Below are 11,624 nucleotides of genomic sequence, written 5' to 3' on the forward strand. Positions count from 1 at the left end.
CAGAGTCATTGTAAGGGTTTTAAAAACTTAAGGTTGGATGTTTTACAGTAATTATTAAATATACACAATAAAACATTTTTGTCTGAAGCATGGCTTATCTTAAAAATATATATATCATATGCATATATATCATTTTAAAGGTTGTGTGACAGTTGATAAATAGCCTAATTTAATCCTGGTTTAAATAATGCAGCTGTTGATTTAAAAAAAACAAAACAACAACAATAAAGAAGGCTATGACTTTCCATATACTGAAGGCTAAGCAGATTTTATTTTATTCATTTGGACAGGTCAATGATCAAAAACAACATTAGTTTTAAATGTATACATATTTATTATTGTTCAGTGTCACATAAAAATACAGCTCACACACATTCAGATTTAGATATAACTGATATAAATGAGTGGGTAGCGCTGTCGCCTCGGCTGGATCAGTTGCCATTTCTGTGTGGAAATGGTACAAATTTTACCAAAACTAGTAAATATTAGCATTTTAACAAGGAATGCATCACTTTTAGCTTAAATTGCACTGGGAGGAATAATTGCCAGTTTTAATGGGGATTTTTTGTGTCCTTCAGTTATTGTATCTAATGTAAAATAGATTTATGAAAAGAAATGAGGCTGAAATATTAACATTTAAATAAAAACCAAATGTTTTGCTAAAATATATGCTGTATAAACTGACAAATAGATCACACAAAAATACAAAAGACAGTCTACAAAAAAACTTAACAAATACAATCAATTGTTAGATATCGATTTTTATAAAGCATAAAGCTTCTAAAACTTAGGCATTAAGTTTCATTACATTAAGCTTTTAAGCAAAAGCTTAGTGTCTATGTTAAATAATTAAATTATCAGCACTCTTAAGTAGTCTGCATATTGCTTACATTATTTTCCTTCAAAACAATCTCTCACAGGAAAAATAAAATCTTAAAATAAATAAATAAGTTATTATAGTGTAATAATTAAGGCATCAAATATTGTTTGGCCTAGATGTTATTTATAGCCGCTAAAATAAATACACTTTAGAACCTAGTTACATCCTCTCAGCGTTTTGCCCTTGAGCCAACAAAACTGAAAGACATGAACTCAAATTTACAATAACATACACTGAAAAAATGCTCTGGTGAGATTACTGTTTACTGTGCTTCTTTTCTTTGCTTCCTCTGTCACAGTGAAAATGAGGTCTACAAATATCATCTTGTCTGTGTCTCTCATTCTTTCTATCTTTCTTTTTCAGATACTCCATCCCAGAGGGTTCGGTTTATTCTGGGCACTGAGGAGGACGAGGAGCATGTGGCACATGAACTCTTCACAGAGCTTGATGAAATCTGTGTTAAAGAGGGCAAAGATGCAGAGTGGAAAGAAACTGCAAGGTAAAAAAGTACTGTTTATATTTCTTAATGTCCACACATTTCAGTGACAAAATATTGGTTTATTCAAGAGTTTGAATGTTGACCCAAAACTGAAAATTTACTTGACATTAAAGAGGCTCCACAAGTTTCTTTCTTCTGTACAACAGAAAAGAAAACATTTTGAAGTGTTGGAAATCAATAGCCATTGACGTAAATTGAGAAAATACGCTTAATGATTTCCAACATTATTCAAAATATCTTCTTTTGTGTTTTGTTCCACAAAAGAAAGCAACTCAAACAAGATTGTAAGTTGGGAATGTGTAAGTTATGACAGAATATATACTTCCCGGCCACTTTATTAGGTACACCTTGCTAGAACCAGGTTGGACCCCACTTTTGCCTTCAGAGCTGCCCTAATCCTTCGTGGAATTGATTCAACAAGGTACTGGAAATATCCCTTAGAGATTTCGGTCCATATTGACATGATAGCATCACACTGTATGATAATTGTTAACAAATATGATCCTTGTGGGAAACTCTTCCTTAAAAAAGCAGCAACACTTATTTATGGTCACACGTTACAATAAGGTTTCATCAGTTAATGTTTGTTGATGTATTTACTAATAATGAACAATACTTGTAGATCATTTATTAACTATAGTTCAACATTTACTAATGCATTATCCAAATTCATGCTTGTTAATCTTAGTTAATGCACCGTGAGTTACAGTAACATGAATTAATAATAAACAAATTTATTAATAAACAAAACTTATTTTACTAAAGTTATGAGGAATAAATACTGTAGTAAATGTATTGTTCATTGTTTGTTCACGTTAGCAAATACAATACCTAACATGACCTAATACAGCCTTATTGTAGTGTTAGCGTATTTATATATTTTTTAATGCAAGTCCCTATTATATATATATAATACTGAGAGGGTAAAACAGGCTAATCTGAACAGAACACAGACACCGATGATCCACAGAGGATCATTAATATGTACAGTTGAAGTCAGAATTATTAACCTTTCCTTTGAAATTCTTTTTCTTTTTTAAATATTTCCCCAATGATGTAAAACAGAGCAAGGAAATGTTCACAGTATGTCTGATAATATTTTTTCTTCTGGAGAAAGTCTTATTTGTTTTATTTCAGCAAGAATAAAAACAGTTTAAACATTTTTAAACACTATTTTAAGGTCAACATTATTAGCCCCTTTAAGCTATATATTTTATCCATATTTTACAGAACAAACCATCATTTTACAGTAACTTGCCTTATTACCCTAACCTCCCTAGTTAACCTAATTACCCTAGTTAAGCCTTTAAATGCCACTTTAAGGTGTATAGAAGTGCCTTGAAAAAGATCTAGTTAAATATCATGTGCTGTAATCATGGTAAAGATAAAATAAATCAATTAGAAATGAGTTATTAAAACTATTATGTTAAGAAATGTGTTGAAGAAATCTTGTCTCTATTAAACAGAAATTGGGGGAAAAAATAAACAGGGTGGCTAATAATTCAGGGGGGTTGATAATTCTGACTTCAACTGTATGCCCCAGGCAGTGTTTAACTGCCCACAAGGTTTTCTAGTAAGATTACAACAATGACTATTTTTTCCTTATTTTTAGTTTATCCAAGCTTATATTAAACTTTCTATATTTGTGGTACTCTTATTTTAAAAACGAAACAGGTTTTATGGGAGAAAAAAAGAGAAAAAAAACGTTCTGTGAAGCAGTCAGCCATGCACTGTCATGGAGAATGCTATCTCCTCTGCCTGCAACATGTCAGAATGTAAAACGTGGGATATATGGATATTAAATTTATTAAATGCCATCCTTAAGAGGCGTAAGGTCTGTTTAAATTTAACCTTTAATAGTTTAAAATGTATAATGTGTAGGTTTTTAATGAGGCAACAGACACATGTAAACTGCTGAGTATATGTTTATTGTATGTTTATGCATTGTCATATCACTCAGCTCTTACTGTGAAAGCACAGCAATAAACCTAAAATACTGATGTCTTGATATTAATTCCTGCCAGTGCTTTTATACTCGTTGAAAGCACAATACATCTCTTTCTGTCCCTTTTGTCGAGTATAAATATAATTTAGCCAATATTTCAATTTGTATTACTATATTTTATTAGTAGACACTTCATTGTAAATAATGTAACATGTCAACTATTATTTGGAAAACATGTACTTATGTTTTCCCTGTTCCCATGTAGTATTGTTATTCTCTAATCTATGGCACCGTATTTATTACTTATTATTAAAAAAATTTATTTAAATAATTTATATTAGTTATTTATATATGTTGTAAAATGTTTAATTGTAGTAGTAATTCTTTATTTTAGTCTTATTTTTATAACTATTTTATTTATTTTTCCTTTTTTCACACTGCTTTACGCTATTGTTGTTGTTTTTCCATACATTCTCCTGTGGTGCCTGAGAGATCTCTGGACCCCAGTTTAAAAGCCTCACACACACTCTGCTGCCCTCTGAAAGCTGATGAAGTAAGAGATGGTCTATATAAACCTCTTGTTTCCATTACGTCCTCTCAGGTGGCTAAAGTTCGAAGAAGATGTGGAGGATGGAGGAGAGAGGTGGAGTAAGCCGTATGTAGCCACTCTCTCTCTCCACAGTCTGTTTGAACTGCGCAGCTGCATCATTAATGGGACCGTCCTGCTGGACATGAAGGCAGGCAGCATTGAGGAAATAGCAGGTCAGTGTGAAATCAATGGGAATGGCTCTCTGCGCATAAAACAGGAACACATTTGAAAAGAATGCCACCTTTAAAAGTTTAAATGGTTCTTGAAATGTCAGTGTGTTAAGTGCTCACTCGCCAATCGGCTTATCATGATCGATAATCAGATCACAGCAAAGCTTGTATTTAATCATGCAGTATACGAAATAAGTGAGAAATGGTACAGCATTTGTGGGTCCTGCAGCGTATTGGGCCTACCTGTACTTCACACACACCTACTCATGTTGGTGATAGACTCATACAAACACTCATACCAACCACCCATGGGCTCATAATTTGAGAATCAAGTGGCACAGCTGTCAACTGCACATCACTTAAAGAGAAGGAGGGAGATTAAATGCGCACTTAAGTGTGTCATATTTGCTATGTGAATAAAATAACATGCAGAGGCAACTGATGCTATTTATAGGTTGACTTTATAGTGTAGAAGTTGTGGCTTTTCGTTTTAAATTATGTATGTTTAAGTGGCTGGAAATGTGAAGTTACAGTACTCGAGCTTCCATTGGAATACATAGTTTGGAAGAAATACTGAAGTTTTGCAAAGAGGGCAGGAAAAATACAAAGTAGAAAGAAAGTGCTTGGTACATTTAGTAAAACTTTAGTTGATAAATACCGCAGTATACTGCCTTAGTGTTTTTCTGTGGCATGATTTCTGAAAGACTGGTGTTTATTGCGAGTAGTTGCTGAAAGCAAATGTGAACATCAGTAAAAACAAAGGATTAAATATGTTAGATCCACAAAAAAATCTGAAACATCACTTCCAGTAATGATGACATATTCACAATAAACAATTTTTTAAATCAATTTTTTGTAAATCAATAAAATGTATGTGTTGCCAAATGGCAGCACTGTGCAATAGAGGAACATGCAATATTGCAATGGGTTAGCTAGCTAGCAAGGTCAGCTGTGAACTTTTAAGTTGTAACAATAACAACATGTATGCTAGTAATATAATGTTGATTACTTGTATGTTAATGACATTTGCATTATGGATAAAATGTAGTTTTAATGGCAATACTACTTTTGAATAGATATGAATACAGGGAACAGTGTATTAGTGAACACCACTATGTTCTATGGTAAGTGAAACAAGAAAAGGACAGAACTGGCTCTTCCTGCAGATGAAAGTGAGGGTGAGATGGGTTTTAGGGACCATGAGAATGATGCAGACTGGACATTTGATAGAGACAGTTCAGGTAAGTTAGCTCAGAGGCAGATAAGACATGCGTAGTATAGTATATAGTATAATATATATAAACATTGTTAGCTAGTAGCTACATTATACTGATGCATCTGGATATATTAGACTTGTTATTTATTTTTTATAATAATTACTGGAGAAAGTATTTATATTTACTGTATGTTGTATACATGATTATACAATATTAGGTTTGTTTTTAATAATATTCAGCAAAAAAAGAATGGAATAAATGAAAGCTATTGGAATATGAGTTGTTGGAAATGTGTATAAGGCGTCATTTATAAATTCTGTGTTAAAGCTAATGATACTGCAGCACCAATTAAATTATTTCAAACAACAAAATAATTCATTGTAAGGAAAGTTTTAAATGAGAAATTTCTAAGTTAGATCCATTGTTGGACATTGTTGCCATGTGGCAACATATCATAAAGTACCTTAAAAACAAAAATTTTCCACATTTTTTACAGCACTTCAAGTTAAGCCATTTTAAGAAAAGAAAAACAGTCAAATATGTTTTTAATAGATTTATTATAATGCCTGCGGTAGATGGTTAAATATTTGTTGTTCCCAAGACTTTTGTCAGGTAGTGTATACCTAGTTTGTTGGTATACTGCTTAAATACTTATAATACCAGATCAGCAGATATACTGTTACTTAAGATGCCGTTTTTTCATACAGAGTTAGGGCGATCTGCATTCTCCAAGTATGCGCCATATGTATGGAATGGGCTTCAAGATATATTGCATATGAAATCTGTACTATCCATTGCCATATTTAAAAATAAATTAAAGTCTGTCTATTCAGAACAATGCACATGTTTTAATAATTGATTATGGTTTGTATTATTTTTGTTTGTGTCTATGTGATATACATTTTTCTGTAACTCTGTCCTATATGCTGACTGTCTTGCCCAGGACTCCCTGGTAGAAGAGATATTGTATCTCAATGGCACTTTCCTGTTTAAATAAGTAAATAAATAAAACTTCAGTATCGTGTATGGTATTAATGTCTATAATATAAATTTCAGAATATTCAGTAACAAAATGCAGGTTAAATGAATGCTTTTAAAATGTTTACATGTAAGTCAACTTTTAAATGCCAAATACTCCCCAGAAACGATGATCCTCGTATAGAGTGTGGTCTCTTGTATAGTAATATAGGCACTTTATTTTTTAATGCAAGACCCAACTTATTCTGTATTCAGTTAATTGTAAATTTTGTCAAATATGAAATATTATTTGGTAACCATTTAGTTTTCTACTCACCGCTACAATGCTTCTTTTAAAATTGTGCATGTGTGAGAGGCTGGAAATGTCTGGTAACCTGAGCTGACATTGGAACACTTGTTTGGAAACAATACTTCATTGTGCAAATCTATTAACAGCACACTTACGGTGCAATTCAACAAAACAACAAAAATGTTCAGGAATGTTGCAATAAAAAAAATTTGATTAAGTTTTAAAAAATCATCTATTAAATAACATAATTAATTGTAATAGTAAATTTTCAATTAACAAGTTTCCATCAATGTTGGTTTCGGCCTTGCTACAAAGTTCTTATGCATAATTCATACAAACGCACTCAGACGTATTGTTTCATTTTACATGTACTGTCTGTCAACCACTGACATCCAATAGACTCGCAATACATCCTGCGTCTCATTGAAACATGACTGATCTGATCAGTGTTGCAGTAGTGGTAAGAACAAGATTAACGCTGGAGAAAGAGAAGGACAGGGAGAGGAGAATTAATTATACTGTAAAGGTTGGAGGAGAGGGATGCAGATTTACAGTGCTGCATCAGGAGGTTTTACAGAGCGCAGTGAAAGCATTGCAGTGTTTAGAACGCTTGAATAAAACAAAACAAATCCTAAATATGGGGCCGATAATCATCAGCATTATACAGATTAATGATGCACCTGATGTGTCTGTGTTCTAATGTGAACTGGTTTGTTGTGTTTAGATTTGGTGCTTGAAAAACAGGAGACGCCTCATGAACTGGATGACAGTGTGAGAATGAAGGTCCGAGAGGCACTTTTGAAGCGGCATCACCACCAGAATGACAAGAAGAGGAACAACTTGTTGCCTATGGTCAAAACCCTCACAGAAGCCAACAGGAGACATAGTGAAACTCACTTTATGGACAAGACAGGTGAGCTAAAATCATTAACATTGCATCACAAAGGAATATTATAGCTGAATAATAAGAGTTCAGTACATGGAAATAAATGTAAAATGAAATGAGTGTAAAATCCCAGAGTAAAAAAGGCATTGTTTAACATTGTTTGCAGTGTTTGATTGGCCAAAACATTTTCAAGTGAGGTTACAACAATTCTTTCCTCGTTTTTAATTTTTTAAGTAACATCTCACAATGTAAAATGCGGGATATATGGATAATAAATGTATTATATGCCACCGTGAAGAGACGTAAGGTCTGTTAAAATTTTACTTTAATGTGTATATGGTGGAATGTATCACATATGTTTGTAATGAGGCAACAGACACATGTAAATGTAATGTGTGATGTATGTTTATGTGTTGTGGCATATCACTCAGCTCTTACAGTGATTTTTCTGAAGTGAAAGGACAGCAATAAACCTAAAAAACTCATTTATTGATATAAATTCCTGCCTGTGCTTTCATATTCGGTGAAAGCACAATTCTACACACATCATTGTTTGTCCCTTCTGTCGAGTAATATAAGCCTATATTTCATCCTCAACTCAGGAGCAAACTAGAAGGTGTAAAAGTTTACATTAATGCATTAACAATGGAAGTCTATAAGACTATCAATATGAAAGTTATCAAAGAAGAAATACAAAGCTGTTTTTTTATTAATTATTCTGTTAACAGAATTGCCTTATTTAGTTAGTAAAGTTGACTAAATCATTTTTATGAGGTCAGACTATCATCAGTAATATTGGAAGAATTTCAGTGGGGAGTATCATGCTCCAAAAAGAGGCTTTACAGATTACGCCACTTTCTGAGCGGTACCCTTGTGGGTTTAATATGAAAATTAACTGGATTACTGGTTTGCCTATCTGTGGTTGGAAATCAAAAGTGGATATAACTTGGCTGGTGATTATGCTATATCATTCTCATTTACCAACATTTAAAGGGTACCTATGATGATAATCAACTTTTGTAAGCTGTTTAGACAGAACTATGTGTAGGTAAATTGTTTCTACAGTCATATTGGAGTAATATAAAGAAAACAAGCCTCTTTTTTATTTCCTGAATTTAAAATAAGACCCAAATCCCAGTAATTTTGAGGCCCACAGCAATGTGATAAAGGACTGCGGTTTTCCCCACCCGCCCAATCGATTGACAGACACTATGTTTCTATAATAACATGTATGCACTTGTCCACAGAATATTTTTGGCAAATAAACTGTGATTAAAATATTTGTTACAACTCTCTGTAATTTTTATAAGTTTAAAACTTTTTTTGTAATAAAGACAGTAAAATCCCATGTAATCCTTGACCGCAATAATCACCACAGCTGCATGGTGTCAGTAAATGCGTGTGGTGTGTGTGTACTGCAAACTGCATTTGTGTGTGCCTCATCATTTCAGACAGGCTTGAATAAACTTCACCACAAATACATGAAATAAATTTACTTTTTTCACAATTTTTTAATAATGATCTGTATTTCTGCTTTATCCGTGTTTGTCTCTATCACTGACTGCTGTTTATCTGATGTAACGCATGAGAAGCAGACATGCATGTGGGGGCAGTGAGCGGGGAGAACCAACACATTTGCATTTAAAGACACAGGCTACAAAAAAAGCTACGCTGTACTCTGACATCAAAATGGCCATATGTTGGCGGCTAAAATAAATTATCTAATGGTATTTTGAGGTGAAACTTTACAGACACATTCTGGAGACACCAAAGGCTCATCTTACATCTTGTAAAAGGGGTAAAATAATTGCCTTTTAATGGTTGTATTTATTGCAGCCCTATACCGTATAAATAAAAAATTCTAATTTCTTTGGTAATAACTGAGAAATAATGTTGTGGATATTTTGGGATGTTATGGGAATACGATCTTTATCAGATTTATTTGCATCCCCCAGGTCTTGCAACATCTCCTCAGCCTCCAACAACAAGCACAGATATAAAGAACGGAGCAACGTCAGAGATTGGCCAGATGGATCTCAGCAAGGTACTAGAACTGAAGTTTATTTTTTTTACATTTAAAAAAAATAGAAATTAACCATAGCAAAAGAGACATTCATAGGTTTGTGTGAATTACAAATGGCACAATCTCAAGAATGATCAAAATGCATAATGTGTTTAGCAAATTCAGACAGAGAAATTTATGGTTACAATCATAATGAAAAAAATCATTTAAAAGCCTAATAAAACAAATAATGCATCCTGTTTTAGGGGAAGCAGACGAATAAATAATCTATGAAATAGAAAGATAAAAATATATATATTAAAGCACATGAGAAGAAAGATGGTGTTATGTCAACCTATTAAACCAAACAGCTTTAATCTGTTTATTTCTGTTTGTGTTCTGCCTGCCCACTGGAGTATCGATTACCAAAGAACATCTGGGACAAACGCACTCACACGTACACACAAGCACTGCCACCTGGTGGTCTGTATAGATACCGCAGCTTGTTTGCGTAATGTTATGCCACATATCAAAACAGGAAATTAGCTGTAATGAAGCAGATGTCAGCCATTTAGAGTGGCTGTAAAGATGGCAGAGAGACTCCCCAATCAGATTACATACCTGCTGTTCGTCTTATCTATAACTGTCACCCTGACCCAAATGAACAGCTGGAGTTTGTAAGTAGAACAACCACAAGATTAATTATTCATCTATAACTAAAATAAGGTTGAAAAAAAGTATAACTATTGGATGACTTAAAAGAAAAAATAACTGAAATAGATTTTACAGATCTCAGTCTCAGTCAAAACCAATAATTGATTATTCAGATTGAAATCTGTGAATCCTGATACAGATAGTTGGGTGGTTCTGCTTTTTATACCTTCATAAATTAATTAAATTCACATTTATTTATTTAGCGCTTTTACAATGTAGATTGTGTCAAAGCAGCTTAACATTGTTCTAATGAATTGAAACTTTGCCAGTTTTAAGAGTTTAAGTTCAGTTTAGTTCAGTTCAGTGTGGTTTAGATTTTACTGCTGAAAATCCAAACACTGACGAGGAAATCCATCGATGCGCACTCCACGAGTCCCAGCCATAGAGCCATAAATGAGAAGGCCTGACCTCTTTTAGTAGACTTTGCCATCCTGGATTCTACCAGAAGCCCTGAGTTTTTAGATCCTATAGAGCGGGTTGGATTGTAGTGAGCCAAGGTTGGTTAGATAAACAGGAGTTAGATTATTTAAAGCTTTGTAGGTAAGAAGCAATATTTTATAATCAATACGAAACTTAACAGACAGCCAGTGTAAGGAGGATAAAATTGGGGTGATATGGTCATATTTTCTAGATCTGGTAAGAACTCTGGCAGCTGCATTTTGTGATGTGAATTAATTATTATTATTAATTTATTCAAATTTTGAAAATAAATAAATAAAATATTCTTCCCATTTCAGCAGTTGTTTTAGAGTAACAGCCTTTACGAAATGTTGCAACAGTATGCAAATTACACCGCTATGACCATCTTCCTCCATAGGTGGACACACATTTCATGAAAAAGATTCCTACTGGAGCAGAAGCTTCCAATGTGCTGGTTGGAGAGCTGGACTTTTTAGAGAGATCCATCGTTGCATTTGTTCGCTTGTCTCCAGCTGTACTGCTGACTGGACTCACTGAAGTTCCCATTCCCACAAGGTGAAAACTCTTTAACTGCAAATACATATACATTTTTTCATTTCCTTTCCTATTTCTTTTTACATTTAATTAGATGTTTTTATTCAAAGTGCCACAAAATGAGAACAACCAAATTGATAAAAAATAGGAAATGAAAGTGTTATGATGTTGCCAATTACTAATGTCATAAATGCCCTCTCATAAAGTTATTATTAATCTTATTTTTCTTTACAGATTCTTGTTCATTTTGCTTGGTCCTGATGGAAAAGCCCAGCAGTACCATGAAATTGGTCGCTCCATGGCCACCATCATGACAGATGAGGTTAGTCCATGTTCACCGGCCACTTTATTAGGTACATCTTACTAGTACCAGGTTGGACCATCTTCAGAACTGCCTTAATCCTCCGTGGCATAGATTCAACAAGGTACTGGAAACATTTCTCAGAGATTTTGGTCCATATTGACATGATAGCATCACGCAGTTGCTGCAGATTTGTCAGC

General features: G+C 33.5%; 3 protein-coding genes and 1 long non-coding RNA gene across 10 annotated transcripts in view; 1 reads left to right on the forward strand and 3 right to left on the reverse strand.

The window, feature by feature from the left end:
- pfkfb4b (6-phosphofructo-2-kinase/fructose-2,6-biphosphatase 4b) overlaps positions 1-11,624 on the reverse strand; it is a 514,755-nt gene that overhangs the window by 384,207 nt on the left and 118,924 nt on the right. The window lies entirely within an intron of this gene.
- ttll3 (tubulin tyrosine ligase-like family, member 3) overlaps positions 1-11,624 on the reverse strand; it is a 63,864-nt gene that overhangs the window by 44,684 nt on the left and 7,556 nt on the right. The gene's annotated exons all lie outside the window — the stretch shown is intronic.
- The window catches only part of slc4a8 (solute carrier family 4 member 8), a 51,228-nt gene that overhangs the window by 19,236 nt on the left and 20,368 nt on the right, over positions 1-11,624 (forward strand). For 5 of the 6 annotated variants that reach the window (XR_015493962.1, XR_015493963.1, XM_087257712.1 and 2 more), the window contains exons 4-9: positions 1,244-1,379; positions 3,926-4,086; positions 7,292-7,480; positions 9,409-9,497; positions 10,987-11,144; positions 11,358-11,445. Coding sequence is in view for 4 of the 6 variants with exons in the window: in XM_087257712.1 (XP_087113838.1) it covers positions 1,244-1,379; positions 3,926-4,086; positions 7,292-7,480; positions 9,409-9,497; positions 10,987-11,144; positions 11,358-11,445 (821 nt within the window). In the remaining 2 variants the exon portion in view is untranslated. Of the gene's footprint in view, positions 1-231; positions 458-1,188; positions 1,380-3,925; positions 4,087-7,291; positions 7,481-9,408; positions 9,498-10,986; positions 11,145-11,357; positions 11,446-11,624 lie in introns of those variants that run through there. The other variant, XM_087257715.1, reaches the window with a different exon arrangement.
- The window catches only part of si:dkey-28n18.7, a 25,512-nt gene continuing 23,391 nt past the window's right edge, over positions 9,504-11,624 (reverse strand). The window contains exon 6 of the long non-coding RNA NR_170248.1: positions 9,504-11,159. This is a non-coding gene — a long non-coding RNA (si:dkey-28n18.7). The remainder of the gene's footprint in view (positions 11,160-11,624) is intronic.

Source organism: Danio rerio, chromosome 6 (assembly GCF_052040795.2).
Source record: "Danio rerio strain M-AB ecotype USA chromosome 6, GRCz13ab, whole genome shotgun sequence".
NCBI classification, from domain to species: Eukaryota; Metazoa; Chordata; class Actinopteri; order Cypriniformes; family Danionidae; genus Danio; species Danio rerio.